Raw genomic sequence first — 22,150 nt, 5'->3', positions numbered from 1 at the left:
TAGTTTTGAAAACGTCTATCAAATCTCCCCTCAGCCTTCTTCTCTCCAAGGAGAACAATCTCAACTTCTTCAATCCATCCTCATAATTCAAGTATCTCATTCCTGGCCACTCTCGTAAATTGCTTCTGCACTCTCTCCGGTGCATTTACATTACTTCCATGGTTTAGCATTCAGAAATCTGCACAATACCCCAGCTGAGGTCTACCAAGGAGACAATGTAAGTGAAACATCATCTGCCTACTCTTGTATCAATTAAAGAAAAAACACATTTTGTTGAAGCTTTTCAATTTACACTCATCCAGCCATTTATGGCACAAAGGGGAACAACATTTCATAGAATCCCTACAGCGTGGAAACAGGCCATTAGGCCCACAAGTCCACACCGACCCACCCCCCCAAAGAGTAACCCACCCAGACAGAGTCCCCTACCCTCTTATTCTACATTTTGCCTGACTAATGCACCTAATCCACACATCCCTGAATAGTATGGGCAATTTACCTTGGCTAATCCACCTAACCTGCTCATCCTTGGATTGCAGGAGGAAACTAGAGCACCCAAAGGGAAAATGTGCATATATGGGAAGAACATGCAAACTCCACACAGACAGTCACCCAAGGCTGGAATCAAACCTGACTCCCCAGTGCTGTGAGGCAGCAGTGCCAACCACTGAGCCACCATACTACCCTATTGTCATTTTTCAAAAGATTTATACTGTATGAGAAGAGAGCACTGACAGGTTAGCAAGTGGACTCTGACTAGTTGAGGCTTTGCCATTGAGAATGCAATGGTTGGATGACATCTTACAGTTCACTGCCAAGTAATCGATAAAGAAAGAGAATGGAATATGAATATAGAATAGCTGGAAACAGTAAACCACATTGCAAAAGCATCTATGGGTATGTAAAGAGGAAAAGATTTGCAAAGACAAATGTGGATCCATTATCATGGGGTGGTGCTTGAAGTTGCAAGTGTTTAAGAAAGGAGGGAGAGAGAAAACACGGAACTACAGACTCATTAGCCCAACAGCCCATTAATAGGGAAAATACCAGATCTATTATAAAGTATACAATTATTGGATATTTAGAAAATAATTGTCTTATTGGACAGAATCAGCAAAGATTTATGAGGAGGAAGTCACATTAACATACCTGATAATGTTGATTGAGGATGTTACTAACAGTGTTGATAAGGAGGAAACAGTGGATGTGATGTATTTTGGATTTTCAGAAGACTTTTGATAAATGTCCACACAATATGTAGTAAATAATATTAAAGTGCAGTAGATCAGGGTTTACAAACTAACACGAAGTCGGGATTGATTAACAGGCAGAAAACAAAGAGTGTGAATAAATAAATCTTTCTCAGCTGACATGCTGTGACCAGTGGGAACTTCAAGGTCAATACTTGGGCTCCAGATCTTCATAGTCTATATCAATGATTTGGACATGGAGACCAAGTGTAATATTTCCAAGTTTGCAAATGTACAGAACTTGGTGAGAATGTGAGATGTGAAGGGGCTTCCAGAGGATAGAGTCAAACTGAGTGATTGGGCAAGATCATAGCAGGTAGAATGTAACGTGAATTTGTGTAAGATTCACACTTTGGTAGGAGGAACAAAAGCACAGGGTATTTCATAACATGGTGAGAGATTGGAAAGTGTTTCTGTCCAGATAGACCCAGTGTCCTTGTTCATAAGTCACTGAAAGCTAGCGTGTTAGGTACATTTAGCAGCTCAGAAGGTAAACAGTATTGATGCAAGGGAGACAAGCAGGAAGCTGGATGAACACAGCAAGGCAGGCACCATCAGGAGGTACAGAAGTCGACGTTGCATGTGACTTCTCCTTTTCCTGATGCTGCCTGCCTTGCTGTGTTCATCCAGCCTCCCGCTTATCTACTTTGAATTCCAGCATCTGCAGTTTTTTTTGTCAAACTTTATTGATACATGGTCTGCTATGGGGGTCAGAGGTAAGGACACACTCCCTCCCTCCCTCCAATATAAAATGGGCTCTGGGATTTAATGATCCCAGTTGAGGTAGTTGCTATGCAAAGGCTTCGATCAGGCATCTCGTTTCTGTTACTTTTCCTGAAATTGCTGGTCCGAAGGGGAAGAGGGGTGTGTAGGTTATACATAACTGCGTGTTATAATTGGAGAATTGCAGTAATTGATACATGTGTTACTCAATTCCATTTAGTTGCGGGACTCTGGTACAATACGTTTCATCTAATTTGTGACAAGGGGAGCTGATAAAGAGGGAATACCTTCATCCCACTGTTACCAGGTGTTAAGGGCAGCGTTGCACACACCGCTCAGACAGAGACAGAGACAGAGACAGAGAGGGGCTGCATGTCACCTCACTCAGGGCAGGATCAGGAAGTTTAAAAAAGCAGGAAGTTCTGACAGTCCCAAAGCTACGGAACAGAGAAAGCTGTGCACAGACCGAGGGAAACGAGGGGCATCCTCTGTGCGAGTGAACCCAGAAATGGAAGTGAATTACTTGTTTCTGAAGTCCAAACGAAGTGTGCTGAAGATTGCAGAAATGGTGAGAGAAGATGTAACAAGTGGGAATTATCTTTTGGAGAGGGCGTGTGTATGATGGGGGGGGGGGACGGGGCGGCGTTTGGTGGTGGGGTGTTTTTATCGGGGGTGGGGGGGCGTGGTCAATGATCTAGGGGACATCAGACGGACACACACACACACACACACACGGCTAACCAGGAGCTCCAAGGGCAAATCTTTTCCCTAGTTAGTGCAGGATGTGTGTGCGCGCGTGTTGGATATGGGTGTCACCGAACAGGCCAACATGTAATACTTATCCTTAGTTTTACTTTCGATTAGTTGAGTACTTTTGTTGTTTGTACCACCTCTGCGCATTTTTCTGCCTCCTTTTTCTGTTTTTTCATCTGACCCCTTCCTCTCCACAGTCACATTTACAAAGCAGTGATTGTGCCTTTTGCTTCTGTGGGTATACCTGCTTCTACAATAACTTTCTCACTGCTGTTCAACTCTGATCTTCTCTGGATATTTTCCAATCTTGCAGCAATTCCACATCACTCACATCACCGACCAGGGCTCCATCCAAATTCAGGACATGCACTGACCAAACTGCTTTCAGAATAGGCGAAAGTGAGGACTTCAGATGCTGGAGATCAGAGTCGAAAGTGCGGTGCTGGAAAAGCACTGCAGGTCAGGCAGCATCCGAGGAGCAGGGGAATCGATGTTTCAGGCATAAGCCCATTTGCTCAAAATACCCATTCTCCTCATCCTTGGATGCTGCCTGACCTGCTGTGCTTTCCCAGCACCACACTCTGGTCTGCATTCAGAATAGGGTACATCCATGTCTATGTGGCTGTTTAAGCCTGGCTTCCTAACTGCACTGTGAGTCTACCTACACCACATCATGGCAGTGGTACAAGAAGGGAGCTCCTCACCACCTTCCAAGGGGTCGTTATGGATGATTACAAATGCTGGTCCAGCCAGTGATACCCACATCTTGTCAACGAATTTTGAATAATGTGCTTGCAATTTTAGGAATATAGGACCAACACTTTGAGCCTCCTTCACCATTTCAGATGGTGGCTGATCATTAACCTCAATGTAATTATCTCACACTGTTTCCAGATTCCACAGTGGGATTGGTATCTAAAAATCTATCAACCTCTGCCTCGATAATATTCAGTGGAGTTCTCTACTCCAGAAGGCTGTGGAAGCTCAGCCAAAGGGTCATTACTGACAAAGTAGAAATTCCTCCTCATCTTGGTACTAAGTGATAGTCTCAGAAGGTGACAGTGAGCTTGTTGAGCTGCTGTGGTGTAGGTAAACTCGGCACTGTGAGGGAGGGAGCTGTTTGAGATTTTTCTCTATCCATTCTCATGGCTGTCAATGACTGGCCTGGATTTATTGCCTGTCCCTAGTTATAGAGTCACGGGTAGCACGGTTAGCACTGCTGCCTCACAGTGCCAGAGACCCGGGTTCAATTCCCCCCTCAGGCAAACTGGAGTTTGCACGTTCTCCCCGTGTCTGCATGGGTTTCTTCCCGCAGTCCAAAAATGTGCAGGTTAGGGAAGTAATCTAATCTAAAAAAATTGGCCATGCAAAATCGCCCGCAGTGTTAGGTGAAGGGGTAAATGTAGGGGAATGGATCCCTCTTCGGAGGGTCGGTGTGGACTTGTTGGGCCGAAGGGCCTGTTTCCACACTGAGTAATCTAATCTAAGATGTACAGCACGAAACAGACCCTTCAGACCAATCTGTCCATGCCGACCAGATATCCCAACCCAATCTAGTCCCACCTGCCAGCACGCAGCCCATATCCCTCCAAACTCTTCCTATTCATATACCCATCCAAATGCCTTTTAAATGTTGCAATTGAACCAGCCTCCACCACATCCTCTGGTAGTTCATTCCATACATGTACCACCTTCTGTGTGAAAAAGTTGCCCCTTAGGTCTCTTTTATATCTTTCCCCTCTCGCCCTAAACCTATGCCCGCTAGTTCTGGACTCCCCCACCCCAGAAAAATACCTTGTCTATTTATCCTACTCATGTCCCTCATAATTTTGTAAACCTCTATAAGGTCACCCCTCAGCCTCCGAGGCTCCAGGGAAAACAGCCCCAGCCTGTTCAGCCTCTCCCTATAGCTCAAATACTCCAAGCCTGGCAACATCCTTGTAAATCTTTTCTGAAACCTTTCAAGTTTCACAACATCTTTCCGATAGGAAGGAGACCAGAATTGCACGCAATATTCCAACAATGGTCTAACCAATGTCCTGCACAGCTGCAACATGACCTCCCAACTCCTGTATTCAATACTCTGACAAATAAAGGAAAGCATACCAAATGCCTTCTTCACTATCCTATCGACCTGTGGCTCCACTTTCAAGGAGCTATAAACCTGCACTCCAAGGTCTTTTTGTTCAGCAACACTCCCTAGGACGTTACCATTAAGTGTATAAGGCCTGCTAAGATTTGCTTTCCCAAAATGCAGCACCTCGCATTTATCTGAATTAAACTCCATCTGCCACTTCTCAGCCCATTGGCCCATCTGATCAAGATCCTGTAGTAACCTTCTTCGCTGTCCACTGCACCTCCAATTTTGGTGTAATCTGCAAACTTACTAACTGTACCTCTTATGCTCACACCCACATAAGGTATATAAATGATGAAAAGTAGTGGACCCAGCGCCGATCCTGGTGGTACTCCACACTGTTCAACAGGCCCTATAGTCTAAAAAACAACTCTCCATACCACCCTCTACCTTCTACCTTTGAGCCAGTTCAGTATCCAAATGGCTACTTCTCCCTGTATTCCATGAGATCTAGCCTTGCTAACCAGTCTCCCATGGGGAACCTTGTCGAACGCCTTATTGACGTCCATATAGATCACATCTACCACTCTGCCCTCATCAATCCTCTTTGTTACTTCTTCAAAAGAGAAGGTGGGAGTGAGCTGCCTTCTTGAACTGCTGCAATCAGTGTGCTGTAGGTGGATCCATAATGCTGTTAGGGAAGGAAATCAAGGATCTTGATTCAGGAACAGTGAAGGATCAGCGACGTATTTCCAAGTCAGGATAGTGAATGATTTGGAGGGTGAAATAATTGCCCAGAGGCCAGTATCCCATCACCAAGTCACCCTTTCTTTACACGTGCACAGTACATGGGCTCTGACCAGCCAGTTCAGAGCCAGGTCCCAGACTGAGGAGACTCCAAATCCCCGTTTCTCTTTTTTTCCTTTCTTTCCCTTTTTTTTTATATATAACCCCCACACTACCGCCTAATTGCGGTAGTGCTTATTTTTTTTCCCCAGCACCCATGGTATGTGTGTGCAGGTGTGACCCCCTGTTAATTTATTTTTTTCCTTTCCCCACACTACCACCTAAGTGCGGTAGTGCTTATTTTATCCCCAGCACCCATGGTGTGTGTGTGCAGGTGTGAGACACAGTGGAAGACACAAAGTGCACGAATCTTTATTCAATTTCCACCAAAAGGAAGATAGGAAAACACCCGGGTGGCCAGTGACAAACACTGCCCTTCACATCAAAGGGCAGTGCTGTGTGATCAAAACAGCGAAGGGGAGAGTAGGGACTAAATCAAAATAGAGTTGGAGGGAGAAATGATGCACTCCACTCCCTGCGGCACCCACCTCTCCCTGAACAACTCCAGGGTGTTGGTGGACACCGCGTGCTCCTTCTCCAAGGATCCCCTGTTTCTTTTTTTTTTTTGAATTATTTTTTTTTCTTTTTTTTTCTTTTTTTTCTCTTTTTTTTTTTTCCTTCTTTTTTTTTCCCCTTTAACCCCCACACTACCACCTAAGTGCGGTAGTGCTTATTTTTTCCCCCAGCACCCATGGTGTGTGTGTGTGCAGGTGTGAGACACAGTGAAAGACACAAAGTGCACCAATCTTTATTCAATTTCCACCACCAGGAAGATAGAAAAACACCCGGGTGGCCAGTGACAAACACTGCCCTTCGCATCAGAGGGCAGTGCTGTGTGATCAAAACAGCGAAGGGGAGAGTAGGGACTAAATCAAAATAGAGTTGGAGGGAGAAATGATGCACTCCACTCCCTGCGGCACCCACCTCTCCCTGAACAACTCCAGGGTGTTGGTGGTCACCGCGTGCTCCTTCTCCAAGGATCCCCTGTTTCTATCTGTCAACCAGGGTTCCCTAATTGACCCAGGTTAACAGCCCCAATCAAGAATCTCACAGTCAATGAGATCCATCTGGCCCTCGTTCCGATCATTCAGGGGGTGGTCTTCCCATGTATCTGCTGCTCTTGTCCTTCTAAATGGAAGTGGTTGTGGGTTTGGAAAATGATGTCTAAGGTTCTTTGGTGAATTTCTGCAATGTATCTTGTAGGTGGTATACACTGCTGCTATTGACCATCAGTGGTCAAGGAAGTGAGTGCTTGTGAATCTGATGCTAATCAAATGGGCTACTTTATCCTGGATGGTGTCAAGCTTCCTGAGTGTTGTCAGGAAGTGAGCTACTTGCTGCAGGGTTGCTAGCCTCTGAACTGCTCTTATGTGTTTATGTGGTGAGTCTAATTGTGCTTCTGGTCAATGGTAACCCAGAAGATGTTGATACTGGGGAGGGGGTCCAATAATACCATTGTATGTCAAGGGGTGATGCTTAAATTGTCTCTTGTTGGAGATGGTTATAGCCTGGCATTTGTGTGGTGTGAATGTTATTTGTCACTTGTCCAGACCTTGCTGTATACAGACACAGACTGCTTCAGTTCTACAAACAAGAGACTGAGTTCCCTAAACTGAGTGAACAATATTTTACCTGTTTACAGGTTGCAGCTTTTGTGGTTTTTGTTTCCTTTGCTGCTTCATCCTCGGGAGTTTTTATAGCAGTTCCCCTCATGGAGATTCTCATCACGCTGGCCTTCTATCTCTTGTTTCTGCTTAAGCTGGACTCTAAAATGACGTTATTCTGGCCATTGATGGTGAGTAAAATTAACTGCAAGTTAATCCAACAAGTGTGATCAAATCATGGGTAATCTTTAAGAGGGCCCAGTATTAAGACTCAGATAGGCAGGCCCTGAAATCAATCTTCATCCGTACAAATATATATGAGTTTATGATTTAGGAGCAGGAATAGGCCATTCGGCCCCTCAAGCCTGCTCCACCATTCAATATGGTCATTACTGATCTGATGGTGGCCTCAACTCCATTTTCCTGCCTACTCCCTGGTCTTTAACTCCCTTAAGGAGGCAAGAATCTAACTACCCCTGTCCTTAGTATATTCATCGAGCCTGCCTTCACCACTCCATGGGGGAAGAGAGTTTCTCAGACTCATAATCGGACGTTTATAAAATCATGAGGGGCACAGAGAGGGTAAGTAGGCAAGGTCTTTTCCCCGGGGTGGGGGAGTCCAAAACTAGAGGGTATGGGTTTAAAGTGGACCTAAGGGGCAACTTTTTCACACAGAGGGTGGTGCGTGTATGGAATGAGCTGCCTGACGTAGTGGTGGAGGCTGATACAATTACAACATTTTAAAAGGCATCTGGATTGGGTATATGAATAGGAAGCGTTTGGAAGGATATGGGCCAAATGCTGGCAAATGGGTCTAGATTGGAAACAAGGGCCTGTTTTCATACTGTACAGAATCTAAACTAATCTGAATCAAACTTAATTTAGGATATCTGGTTGGCATGGACAAGTTGGACAGAAGAGTCTGTTTCCATGCTTTGTTTCTAGAGCATAGCCTTAGAGTAAAGGGAAGACCTTTTAGAATGGAGATAAGGAGAAACTTCTTCAGCCAGAGAGTGGGGAATCTATGGAATTCACTGCCACTGAAGGCTGTGGAGGCCAGGTCACCGAGTATATTTAAGACGGAGATAGATAGATTCCTGATTCTGAAGGGGATCAAGGTTTATGAGGATAAGGCGGGAGAATGGAGATGAGAAATGTATCAGCCATGATTGAATGGTAGAGCAGACTCCATGGGCTGAATGGCCTAACTTCTGCTCCTATGTCTTATAGTCTTATAGTCTGTGACTCTGAGTAATTCTGCTTCTCTCCGTCTTAAATTTGAAACCTCATATTTAAAACTGTGTCCCTCAGTCCCAGTCTGTCCCACAAAGGGGAAACCATGCTTTCAGCATCCACTCTCTCAAGTCTGCTCTGGATCTTATACATTCCAATGAAGGGTACAGGAGGTGATAGTGTGTTCATAATCTCGCTGAGCTAGTATTTCAGAAGTTCATGTTCTGAGAACATAGGTTCAAAGCCCAGCATGGCAAATGTTGGAATTTGAATTTCATAAGATCTGGAGTTAAAAACTACTCTAATGTCGTTTTAACAAATCCTGATCTGGTTCACTTCTGCCCTTCAAGAAATAAAATGTGCCATCTTTACCTGGTCTGACCTACATGTGATACCAGGGCAGGGTAATGTACTGGAATCTTACCTTCCCTCTGAAATGGCCAAGCAAACTCTGCACTTCAAGGGACAATAAATGCTTTCATACCCACACACCACGAAAGAACACAGGAAATAATCACGATTCACTTACTGACCCTGTCCTGGGAGTGTTTGATGAGGGTCAGTGTAGAGGGAGCTTTATTCTGTATCTAACCCCATGCATCCCTGTCATGTTTGACAGGGACAGTGTAGTGGAAAGTTTTATACTGTATCTACCCACATGCTGTACCTATCCTGGGAGTGTTTAATGGGGACAGTTTCAAGGGAGCTTTACTTTCAGTTTGGAAGAGTAGAGGGAGCTATATTCTGTGTCTAACCCCGTGCTGTCCCTTCCCTGTTATTTCGTCCCTGAGATCCTTCAACAATGACACATCCATCACCTTGAGAGATTTTTAAAAATATAATGATTTTAATCAGAATTCCGGTTTTAATTTGATGTTTAATCTTTTCTAGGATGGTGTAAATTCTGTGTTTGCGGCTGTGCTGTTACTGATAGTCTGTATTGCGGCTGTAGTGAGCAGGATCACTGCTGGCATCCTCACTGGTTCAGTAAGTGTTGGGAAGGTTCAGCAGACAATCTGAGACCGACCTCAGAGCAGCTTTGCTGTTAACTGGGTAATTTGTGACTGAAAACCTGCTCCAGAAATACAAGTTGCACTCTGCTCCCTCAGGCTCATACCGCACCCCCATCCACCCCAGGGGGATCCCCCCCCCCTTGGTGGGGGGATCTGTCCCCACCACCACACCCCAACCCCAGGGTCTGCCTGAGTCACACACTTCCCCCACCCCAGGGTCTGCCTGAGTCACACACTTCCCCCACCCCAGGGTCTGCCTGAGTCACACACTTCCCCCACCCCAGGGTCTGCCTGAGTCACACATTTCCCCCAACGCCAGGGGCTGTGTGAGTCTCACACTCACCCACTCCAAGGTCTGTCTGAGTCAAACACTCTCCCTACTCAGGGTCTGTCTTTTTGCATGTGAACTTTTGCAGTGCATCTTGCAGATTGAACACACTGCTGCTCCTGAGCGTCGGTGTATGGCTGTTCCTCTGAATTAAACCCTTTGTGTTGGTTACTTGTTTCCCTGTGAGTTTGTTAAGACTAAAACCTGCCTCTTCCTCAGGGGAGCATTCACATTAACCAGTGCAGGTCAATCTGAGGCACAGGTGCGGACTGGACCCTCAGTGTTCATGTGCGAGACTTGATTGAACATTCAACTCTGGGAAAGCTCCCTCACCAACCCTGTGCTCTCTTCACTCAAACCACCCACACTGCCCAATCAGGCTGAATGTCTCTACCCCTAAATCAAAGACATTGAGACAAGTTATAGTTGCCCCATTGAGACTGGTTAAGAAAGCATTAAGAAGCGCATCAAACCTTCTGCTGATCTGTGGCTCAGTCAGGCATGAGGCAGGCCTTACATGGAGACACTGGGTCTTCAAGGAGCTGGAGAGGTCCATGAGGGGGAATAAAGGGTTGGCTCAGGGGGCTCCTTCCTTCTGGCACTGGGTCTCTCAATCGGGCACTGAGGGCCTTTGAATGTGAGACCTCATCTTTGCCCTGGAGGAGACCCCAAGAAACCAGCACAGGAGACAGCCCCAGCCCCTGGTTTAATACTAGCAAGTGCTGGGATATGACTTATAAATGGGTATTAATTAATTAGGGCCTTCCCACCCTGGACTTAATCATAGAATCCCTGCAATGTGGAAGCAGGCCATTCATTCCACACCGACCCTCCAAAGAGCATCCCATACAGATTTATACCCCTACCCTATCCCTGTATTCACATGGCTAATCCACCTAAACTACACATCCCTGGACACTGATGGCAATTTAGCATGGCCAATCCACCCTAACTGGCTCATCTTTGGATTGTGGGAGGAAGCCCAGAGCACCCAGAGAAAACCCACGCAGACAACGTGCACTCTCCCCAAAGATAGTCACCTGAAGCTGGAATCGACCCTGGATCCCTGGCGCTGTGAGGCAGTGGTGCTAACCACTGAACCACCCTTAAGAAGATCCCTACCCACTCAGTTAATTTCCCGCCCTAGCTCCAATCACCAGGCTCAGCTCTGGGCAGGGTATTAAGTTCAGGCCTATAACATAAACCAATCTTTCAGCCTGACTACACTGTATCACTGTTTACACTCCTGGCAGGTAAGTAATCCTAAATGCATGTACCCACCTTTTTTTCCCATCTCCCCGTATCCCATTTCCTTCCTCTTCCCTCCCCTCTCTAACCCCAACCTGAAAAGTGACACTAATTTCTGCATCAGTTATTGGAGTTGAATTGCACAGCCTCTTGACCCACTGAAAAATGTTCTCTTGCCATTTGTCCAAATTCTCTCTCAGCCATATTGGTAACTACAGCCTCTTGCTTTGGTTTCCCTCAGCTTATAGAATATGTTTGACTTTTCTGTCATGTCCCTTCACACTCTGTTGTTCCAATGTTATGTGGTGTTGAACATTCCTCAAGATCCGGATCCCCGTGGTTGCTAAACTTTTTTCTGTCTAATCTCCAGGTCTTTGGTTTCATAGCTGTCGCCCTGTATATTGCTGACTCTTATGTAATGTGCAGCCTCATCACTGTCAACCAACACAATACTTCCAGCAGGTGACCCCATGGAGAGCTGTCTGTGTGAGCAAGTTCAGCTGCTGATCTTTCAGTCCAGTCCCAATCCCTGTGTGATTCACAGCTTCAGCTCCTCCCGTCTTGGAATGTCATTATCTTGCAATCCTGGAATGATGTGCTGCCGTTTACTCTGGCCATTCGCACAGCATGGACAAGAACCTGGAGGTTTCAGAACAGTGGAAGATCACATCGCTGATTCACCAAAGAAAGGATTATATTGTTATCAGGGCGTGTGAACAGAGCTCCCACTGAGCTGGGTCAGGTGGTTCCTGATGAAGGGCTTTTGCCAGAAACGTCAATTTTCCTGCTCCTCGGATGCTGCCTGACCTGCTGTGCTTTTCCAGCACCACTCTGATCTAAACTCTGGTTTCCAGCATCTGCAATCCTCACTTTTGATCAGGTGTAACATTCCTGATCAGCAGAATTTTCTCTTGCTCAGTAACATCTAGACATAGAATTACAGAGAACTGACAGTGTGTGGACAAGCCATTCAGCCCACTGTTCCATACTAATGTTCCAGTCTAGCCTCCTTGTCTTTCAACATAACACTCCACAGTATTCCTGTCTCCTTCACCTGCTCATTTAGCTTCATCTCAAATATGTCTTTGTTTCATCTGAACCTCTCACTGCCCTAGTGAGTCCTACATTCTCACCATTTTCTGGGCAGAGAGGTTTTTCCTGGATGCCCAATTGTCTGTCTTTCTCTCACACACACTCACACACTCTCACACACACACACATCTGCATAAGGAGAAACATTTTCTTTGGTCAACCCAGTTGTAAATGGTTGCTTTATTAATGATTTTGTCTGAGATACTCATCAGGGAAAATCCTCATAAACATGTTTATATCAGGTTGGCCATCACAGTGGTTGAAAGAAATGTTTAACCCCTGCAGGCTGCTGGCTGTGTATCACTCGATAATGGGGTTACTTCTGTGTGACCAAAGTACAGCCCCTTGAACATTTTATCTTATGTTTTTGCAATGTGCACACTGACTAACAATCACTCCAACTCAAAAGCTCCGCACAATTTTAATCACTTGTTTTTGTATGTTGGAATGGTTTAGAAGTCTTTTATAATTAAAAAAAAACCTCTAAATGAAAAGCTCCTGTTGTCTGATTCGTAGAATGATTAACCTGCATTTCCACTGTAGATAGGCAGGAGGCTGGAGGAACACAGCAAGCCAGGCAGCATCATGAGGTGGAGAAGTCAATGTTTCAGGTAGAACCCAGTCCTGAAGAAGGGTTACATCTGAAACATCGACTTCTCCACTCTGATGCTGCCTGGCTTGCTGTGTTCTTCCAGCCTCCTGCATGTCAACCTTGTATTCCAGCATCTGCAGTTTTGTTTGTCTCTAACTGAGTTTATATTGGGCATTTTACAACCTGGGGATCCTAAAGTATTTTTGAAACGCTCTCCCTGTTTAAATAATGTCAGACTGATAGCAGCTAATCTTGCACAATGTAAGCTCCCACACACATCAATCAGTGAGATAATGAACAGATAAGCTGTGCTGATGATAGTGGTTGAAAGGTAACTATTGACCAGGTCAATCTGATCATCCCCAAATTAGCAGTGAGATCTTTCTGTTGGGCTGAGAGGCCTGATAGGTCCTTTGCTTAACTTGAAAGATGACACATTGGCGATAGCATAGCTTAATCCACTCAGTCCAAGGACAATGAGGAATGGTGGCTCAGTGGTTAGCACCGCTGTCTCACAGCGCCAAGGACCTGGGTTCAATTCCATTCTTGGGCGACTGTCAGTGTGGAGTTTGCACAATCTCCCTGTATCTGTGCGGGTTTCCTCCGGGTGCTCTGGTTTCCTCCCACAATCCAAAGATGTGCAGGTTAGGGTGGATTGGCCTTGCTAAATTGCCCATAGTGTTTTGGGATGTGTAGGTTAGGTGCATTGGTTTGGGGTAAGTATAGAGTAATAGGGTCAGATGGTTGGTGTGGACATGTTGGGCCAAATGGCCTGTTTCCACACTAAAAACGGAAAAAGAAAGAATGGTCAACCAATGCTGGCTTTGACAGTGATGCTCAAAAGAATATATCAGATGAACAGTGCAGCATTCCCTCCATACTGCACTGGGAGTCGCTGCCTGGATTTTGTCCTCATGTCTCAGGACTGGGACATGACACTCACAATTTTTCAATTCAGAGATGAGTGTATGAACCACTGAGCCATGGCTGACCTCTTCCTTATTGTTGAAAAGAAAATTGCCAAATTTTTGCCCCTTTTGCCTGGCCTTTCCCCAGGTGTTGAGGTTGAAGGTGAAGATCACAGCTGTACCCATACAGCACAGAGGAACGGGAATAGCAAGGTGCAATAACAGGACTGACTGATTCTCCCCTTGGCAAATCGATAAAACTCCAATTCTCTCCCTTTGGGGTAGGATTGTCAACTCAGGGGCATACCCCTGTAGGTAAGACCACATGACCATGGGTGACTGAAACCCCATCTGCATGCACTCCCACCATTGGCCAAATGGCATAGCCATATTTATGATGGATCAGCTGTCTAGCCAATCAGAAATTCAACACAATCCTGCCAAGCCAATGGGATGATTCATGATTGTCAACATAATAGCCAATTTACCCCTCATTAATATCCATAACTAAGTGAAACCATCCAGAGATATCTTGCGTGAGTGTTCTTGTGGCAAAGTGGTAGTGACCCTCCCTCTGAGGCAGGGTCCTGGGTTCAATTCCATCTGCTGCAGTGGTGTGTAGTAACATTTCTGAACAGGTTGATTAGAAAATATCTACAAACATGTTTAGGGAGTGGTGGTAGTTCCCCTAACTACCAAAACATATCATAGAATTTATGAGCAGGAATACGCTATTTGACCCCCCCAAGCCTGCTCCACCATTCATCGTGGCCATGACTTATTAAGCTCAGCACCATAATCCCACCCTCCCTAGTATCCTTTGATCTCTAGCCACAAGAACTATTCCTATTTCTTTCTTGAAAGCACATAATGTTTTGGCCTCAACTGCTTTCTGTGCCAGTGAATCCCACAGACTCTCCACTGTCTGAGTGAAGACATTTCTCCTCATAGAGTCATAGGGATGTACAGCACAGAAATAGACCCTTTGGTCCAACTCGTCCATGCCGACCAGATGTCCTAACCTAATCTTGTCCCACTTGCCAGCATCTGGCCCTCTAAACCCTTCCTATTCATATTCCCATCCAGATGCCTTTTAAATGTTGCAATTGTACCAGCCTCCACCACTTCCTCTGGCAGCTCATTCCATACACGTACCACCCTCTGTGTGAAAATGTTGCCCTTTTATATCTTTCCCCTCTCACCTTAAATCTATGCCCTCTACTTCTGGACTCCCCAACCCAGGGAAAAGACTTTATCTATTTATTCTATCTATCCCCCTCATGATTTTATAAACCTTTACAAGGTCACCCCTCAGCCTCCAACACTCCAGAGAAAACAGCCCTAGCCGATTCAATCTCTCCCTATAGCTCAAATTCTCCAACCCTGGCAACATCCTTGTAAATCTTTTCTGAACCCTTTCAAGTTTCACAACATCCCGGACAGATTAAAAGAATTTATTTTTGGATCATCTCAGTCCTAAATAGTTCATCCTTTCCCAGTAAATGATGACCATTGGTTCTGGACTCCCTGGCCCTCAGGAACATTCTTCCTGTACCAAACTAACTCACTTTCAAGTTGGAAAGCTGTGAGTCTTAAATTCCCCGTCCTGAGACCTGAGCATATAATCCAGGCAGTCAATGCTAATACAATGCTGAGGGACTGCACATAGGAAACTGGGGGAATGCTGGACTGTTATTTAATTTATTCTTTCATGAAATGTGGGCATCACTGACAAAGTCAGCATTGGCCACCTAGTCCTACCCTTGAATCAGAGGCTTGGGTTCAAGTCCCACATGCCTCTGGAGGTATGTAATAACCTCTCCCTGCAGGGTGGTTAAAAATTCCTTGAAGTAGCTTCTCAACACGAGTGCAGGGAATTCCTTATTTAACCTGACTCTGTTCAGCATGGAGTATAAGGTCTTTGCAAAGGTTTTAAATTACTGGAGGACACTTATGGCACAGCACCTCTCCAGCACTTTGAACCAGTCAATTAAGAATATCAACAAAGCCATTAAACCTGAAAGGGTACAGAAAAGATTTACAAGGATGTTGAAAGGTTTCAGCCATATGGGGAGACGGAATCTGCTGGAGCTGCTCTCCCAGGAGCATCAGAGGCTGACAGGTGCCTTCATAGAAATTTATAAAATCATGAGGGGCATGGACAGGGTTGTGATGTTACTATGGCTTGAGGAGGGCATCTTGTTCTGGTTTTTTTTTCTAAAATAAGATTTTAAGACAGAGATGCTGAAATGTTTACTGAAAGCCAATCAAATACTGTATACACTCTCGTAATAGTTGATCACAAGTAAATGTCGACCTCCTATTTTTGGTCAGAAAATCTGGAATTTTCCATATATTTTGTGTAAATGTCAACCCTAGTTCTTCACAGATAACAGATCAACATTTGTGAGTCAGTGTGCAGGCCTGTTGTGTTTTGCTCTGGCTTTCCGGTTCCCTGGCCATTGCACTCCACCCCAGGTTTTTTTGAATTACCTTAATACATTGCATTTTTTCTTTATTCCTTTAGTGAATTATTGAGCTTCTGCTAATGATACAGTATGGATTTTGACGGACATGAATTTGAGCCCCTCAAAAGTAGTATCCATGTAATAGTTGACCCCATAAATTAATCTTAAAAAATAGTAAAACAATTTACTTGAGTATAATTGGCAAACAGCTTATGAAGCCTTGGGATCTTTTATTTAAAGTTGGAACAATAAAAGCAGCCTGGATGGGTGTGGTTGAGTTCTCCCAGAGCCAGGATTTTTAGTTTTTTTCAGCAGCAGCTGTTGCTGGGGTCTCAGCAGGGTTGGAAGGCAGTGAATCTCTCCAGGCTGTTATACTCTCTCTCTGAGATTTCTCTGGATGTTTATCCTCTTGTGCTGCAGGGGTTGCATGTAAGGCAATCTGTTTTCTGAATCTGCCTTTTGCCAAGGGTGTGTTTATGGGATGTTACAAGATTGGAACAGTTACTGTTTAGTGGTTAAATAATGTATCATTCTGTTAAGTTTTCCAATTGAGTTAAGTTATTCCAATTTCCTCTTTGTTTTGTTGTATTTTAATTATAGTGTTTGAATAAAGTGTGTTTTGCTTGAGTTGCTTGAGCAATCGAATTGCATCTGAAATACAGCACCTCACATTTGCCTTTAAATAGAGAAAATGTTAGGGTTGAGGCTACCTTCTTATTATATTTTGAGGGGCTCTGGTCTGGTCCATACAGGGTAAATAGCCAAGATTTTTTTCCCAGGATACAGGAGTCCAAGAGGGCATATATTTAAGGTGAAAGGGGAAAGATTTAAAAGGGACCTAAGAGTAACTTTTTCATGCAGAGGGTGGTGCGTGTGTGGAATGAGCTGCCAGAGGAAGTGGTGGAGGCTGGTACAATTCCAACATTTCAAAGGTATCTGGATGGGTATATGAATTTTTGTTTTGATGAATTTTTTCAATGCCTTCTAAGTTTTGTTCTCCTGAGATTTGGCTCGCAAAAGAGATTTGGCTTAAATTCTTGGAAACACCAAGACAATCCTGCAGGATTGGCAACTTGGAGTTGTACAGCACAGAAAAGGCCCTTCACTCCATCGAGTCGGTGCTGTACCTGGAAGCCATATCTCTTCCCAGGAGCTGACTCACTCATGTTTCCAGCATCACCTAGAATTATTTCAAATTTCTTTTTCATCCATCCCAGTCTCTGAAAAATCAATGCCTTGGATTGTAAGAAAGAGAAACCAGACTATTTCCTAATTGCTATGGGGTGAGAGCAAGGGAATGGTTACCTAGATATTCAAAACACTATTAAATGTTTACACACAGTATGGAACATAATCAAAAACACTAATGGAATTTCAAGGGAGCTAATATAGAATGGAAGTGATCCTAAAGTTACACTGAGACATAGTTGGATACCATCCAAACTAACAACACTCAATTCTGGGCACCACACCACATCAGGAATGTATTGGTTTGGGAGGAGTGTGTGGTGAAGATTGTTGTCATTGTCCTGATGAAGGAGCAGCATTCCGAAAGCTAGTGCTTCCAATTAAACCTGTTGGACTATAACCTGGTGTTGTGTGATTTTTAACTTTGTACACCCCAGTCCAACACCGGCATCTCCAAATCATGATCTAATCGAGGCTTTTTTAGAAATTCATTCCTAGGATGTGGATAATGCTGGCTGGTTAGTGGTTATTGTCTATCCCTGGTTGCTCTTGAGAGATTGGTGATAAGCTATCATCTTGAACCTCTGCAGTCCATGTGTTGTAGGTAGACCCACATTGCCATTGGAGAGGGAATTTCAGGATTTTGACCCAACAACTCTGAAGGAACGGTGATATATTCCCAAGTCAGGATGGATTGGGAGTGACTCGGAGGGGAACTTGCAAGGGGTGTTGTTCCCTTGTATTTGCTGCCCTTGTTCTTCTAGATGGAAGTGGTTGTGGGTTTAGAAGGAGCTGCCTAAAGATCTTGGTGAATTTCTGCTGTGCATCTTGTAGATGGTACACACTGCTGCTACTGAGCACCGGTGGTGGAGGGAGTGGATGTTTGTAGATGTGGTGTCAATCAAGTGGGCTGCTTTGTCCTTGATAGTGTCAAGTTACTTGAGTGTTATTGGAACTGCACCCATCCAGACAAATGAGGAGTATAACTTCACATTCTTGACTTGTACCGTGTAGATGGAGGGGACTTGAGGATTCAGGATGTGAGATTCAGTGATAGTAACGTCATTGAATGTCAAGGAGCAATGGTTAGACTCTCTCTTTTGGAGATAATCATAGTCTGGCATTTGTGTGGTGCAAATGTTACTTGCCGCTTGTCAGCCCAGGCCTGGATATTGTCCTGATCTTGTTGCATTTGAACACGGACTGCTTCAGTATCTGAGGAGTCGTGAATGGTGCTGAATATTGTACAGTCATCAGCGAAAACCCCCACTCCTGACCTTATGATACAGGAAGGTCATTGATGAAAAGCTGAGGATGATTGGACAGTCTAGAGATAGGGACACTATCACTGCACCAATGAGAACCCCTGGATGGGTTTCATAACAACTCCAAACAGATTGATTAAAAGCATCTGGGACAAATATTTTTTGAAGCAAAGTCAATGCAGCAAAAGTTGTTTGCAATAGCGCTCTTCCGGACACAAACAAAACAATGTCCCGGTTCCTTCAGACTTTCAGTATGTCCCAAAGATATTTACAGCCCATGATGTAAGTTCTTGTAGGATATACAGCAGCCAGTGTACACAGCAACAAACTCCCACAAAGAGGAATGTGATAATCAGTTGCAGAGACGTTAGTCAGGAAATAAACCTTGGCCGCAAAACAGAAAGGAGGAGGAGGGTGGGATGATAGGGGATTGGTTAATTACCTGGAACATATTGTGTGGGCGAAACAGCAAGAGATTGCCACTCGGTAATGACGCTCATTTGAAGAGCCAGTGCATGCATGATGGGCTGAATGGCCTCCATCTGCACCATAATGGTCCACTTTTCTCGCCAAGTGGATGTTGAAGGAGAAGGTGTCCAAGCATTGGCGGCAGCAACATCAGAACGATGCAGATACGGCTCCACCACAACCCGATGTCTCCCAGCAAGCGAGGAGCTGGTCACAGGCTTAATCCCCTGATCCAGACTCATAGGCCAAGCCGAGGCTCCAGGTCCATAACTAGGCCCTGGTTCCCTAACAGCGGAGGGCCTGGTACAGAACCCTGCAATGGTGGCGAGATCGGCCCAGCGTGAGCTCATGGTGGCCATGATGGTAACGGTAAGATGGTGCCAGATGGCAGTGACTCTACGTTCCAGCAACAGCAGAGTGAAGCACGGTTACAGCAGTGTCATCGGTTTAGCTGCAGGGAGTTGAGGCATTGGGGTGGAGGAGCCTGGATCCAGACTGGTGCCGGAGCTAGAAGCGGGAGCTGTTCCAAAGACTACCTCACTTTACTGAGACAAGACAATAAGATAATCTTTACTGTTTTCAATCATAGAATTCCTACAGCGTGGAAACAGGCCATTTGGCCCAACAAGTCCATAGGCAAAAGTGGGCACTGCAGATGCTGGAAATTAGAGTCTGGATTAGAGTGGTGCTGGAAAAGCACAACAGGTCAGGCAGCATCTGAGGAGCAGGTATATCGACATTTCGGGCAGGAGCCCTTCATCAGGAATGAGGCTGGGAGCCTCCGGGGTGGAGAGATAAATGGGAGGGGGTGGGGCTGGGAGAAGGTAGCTAAGAGTACAATAGGTGGATGGAGGTGGGGATGAAGGTGAATAGATCGGAGAGGAGGGTGGAGCAGATCGGTGGGAAAGAAGATGGACTGGTAGGACAGGTCATGAGGATGGTGCTGAGCTGGAAGGTTGGAACTGAGGTAAGGTAGGGGAGGGGAAATGAGGAAACTGGTGAAGTCCACATTAGTGCCATGCGGTTGAAGTTTCCGAGGCAGAAGATGAGGCGTTCTTCCTCCAGGCGTCGGGTAGTGAGGGAGTGGCGATAGAGGAGGCCCAGGACATGCATGTCCTCGGCAGAGTGGGAGGGGGAGTTGAAATGGTGGGCCACGGGGCAATGGAGTTGATTGGTGCAGGTGTCCCGGAGATGTTCCCTAAAGCGCTCTGTGAGAAGGTGTCCAGTCTCCCCAATGTAGAGGAGACCGCATCGGGAGCAACGGATACAATAAATGGCATAGGTGGATGTGCAGGTAAAACTTTGATGGATGTGGAAGGCTCCTTTGGGGCCTTGGATGGAGGTGAGGGAGGAGGTGTGGGCGCAGGTTTTGCAATTCCTGTGGTGGCAGGGGAAGGTGCCAGGATGGGAGGGTGGGTTTCTGGGGGGGCATGGACCTGACCAGGTAGTCACAGAGGGAGCGGTCTTTGCGGAAAGCGGATAGGGGTGGGGAGGGAAATATATCCCTGGTGGTGGGGTCCGTTTGGAGGTGGCAGAAATGTAGGCAGGTGATGTGGTGTATGCGGAGGTTAGTAGGGTAGAAGGTGAGGACCGTGGGGTGGGGTTTGAGGGCGGAGGTACGGGGTGTGGATGAGATGTGTGTTGGAGGGCATCGTCAACCACATGGAAGGGGAAATTACAGTCCTTCTTTAAAAGGCATGCATGTTTGAATAGGAAGGATTTAGAAGGATATGGGCTAAATGCTGGTGAATAGGATTAGATTAATTTTGGGTATCTGGTCGGTATGGACAAGTTGAACCGAAAGGGTCTGTTTCCGTGCTGTAAACCTCTTTGACGTTTTTTCTGTGTTTTAAGATGGTACCAGATGGTGGCAACACTAAACAACACTTTTCACTGAATTTGTAAAAAACACACATGACAGTAAATAAAGCAATGCATCATAATTCTGTGATTTTACTGAAGGGCTTTGGGGAGGAGGGGACTGGAGAATGTGTTGGGTCAGACAGGAAGGAAGGGAAGGAGTGGGAAGGATGTGGATGGAGTAGGGTCAGGCTGAGAAAAGGAGTGAGCATGTAATATCAGGATTGCTCTCAGTGGTTCAGGTTGAGGACTCAATGAGTTCAGTTGGAACCTGCGCTGCAGCAGATTTACCATTCTGAGAGAAACTGCCCTGAGCTGATGAGAATGAACATTTCCCAGTGTCTGTGTGGATTCAGACTGGTTCAGGGTGTTAATGGGGAGAAACAGTGCAATCAGATGTTCAGATAAATCGCTTGTTCAATTGGTTCAGAAGACTTTGCACCTAAAGACAATGCATGAAGAAGCTGAGGATGCTGGACATTGCATCTGAGCAACTCTCTCTGTTCTCCACAAAGTCCAATTTGCAATGAGACTAGACAAGGGGATCACAGCTGAACACCATCTGTTCATAAACACAGCAGTGTTCAGTCTTTATTGCTCCAAAATGATTTATATCAGAATTGTCACACCCTCAAAATATTGAACCCAAATCCCTTCAATCTACACTAGCTCCCTCAGGCTGGAATGTAATCAAGTGGTTTATACTGTACGTAGAATAACAGATCCCAGGGACTGCGTTAAGGACTGGAATCTAATCAAGGTGTTTGGGTTGTTTATATACAGAATAACAGATCCCAGGGAGTGAGTTACAGACTGGAATTTAATCGAGGGGATTAGGCTGGTTTATATACAGAATAACATACACCAGGGAGTGAGTTACAGACTAGAATCTAATCTAAACGTTTGGAGCAGGGTATCTTGATAAAGTCTGATTTTGATGGCAGATTATTAACGCCCTCGAGTGTAACACAGGAACTAAAAGTGTTCACAGGCTCTCGGCGATGCAATGCTCAGCTCGCTGCCTGCAGCCCTGTGTCTGCTGGGAGCTTGTCCGAGAGGCGGCTGCAATGAGTCAGAAACTGAACTGAGCCCACATCTCACCCCCCACCCATCCCTCTCTAAAACCGTGACCTAACTTGGCGAGGAACGTGATGGAGAATAACTTAGCTGAGGCTTTACAAGGCATGTTCGGAAACATTATTTGTGTAGTTCCATTTGGAAATTAAACTCTTCT

At 45.4% G+C, this 22,150-nt stretch overlaps 1 protein-coding gene across 2 annotated transcripts; it reads left to right on the top strand.

Annotated features, from left to right (window-relative positions):
- The first annotated feature begins 1,896 nt into the window (after positions 1-1,896).
- Positions 1,897-12,664, top strand: LOC122558212 (chemokine-like factor). Of its 2 annotated transcripts, XM_087995701.1 has the most exons (5): positions 1,897-1,966; positions 2,194-2,541; positions 7,292-7,444; positions 9,378-9,539; positions 11,446-12,664. In XM_087995701.1, exons 2-4 carry the CDS (start codon positions 2,482-2,484, stop codon positions 9,504-9,506), a joined length of 342 nt encoding a protein of 113 aa, XP_087851827.1. In that variant the 5' UTR covers positions 1,897-1,966; positions 2,194-2,481; the 3' UTR covers positions 9,507-9,539; positions 11,446-12,664. The 2 variants fall into 2 exon arrangements, with proteins under 2 accessions (XP_087851827.1, XP_043562473.1); XM_043706538.2 differs by lacking the exon at positions 1,897-1,966 and having other exon boundaries at positions 2,232-2,541; positions 9,378-9,473.
- Positions 12,665-22,150: the final 9,486 nt, after the last annotated feature.

The sequence above is a fragment of the Chiloscyllium plagiosum genome, unplaced genomic scaffold (assembly GCF_037043375.1).
Source record: "Chiloscyllium plagiosum isolate Xiang-an unplaced genomic scaffold, Cpla_swu_hap1 HiC_scaffold_17, whole genome shotgun sequence".
Taxonomy (NCBI): domain Eukaryota; kingdom Metazoa; phylum Chordata; class Chondrichthyes; order Orectolobiformes; family Hemiscylliidae; genus Chiloscyllium; species Chiloscyllium plagiosum.
Note: the sequence above shows the minus strand (reverse complement) of the source record. Positions and strands in the feature narration are given on the sequence as shown.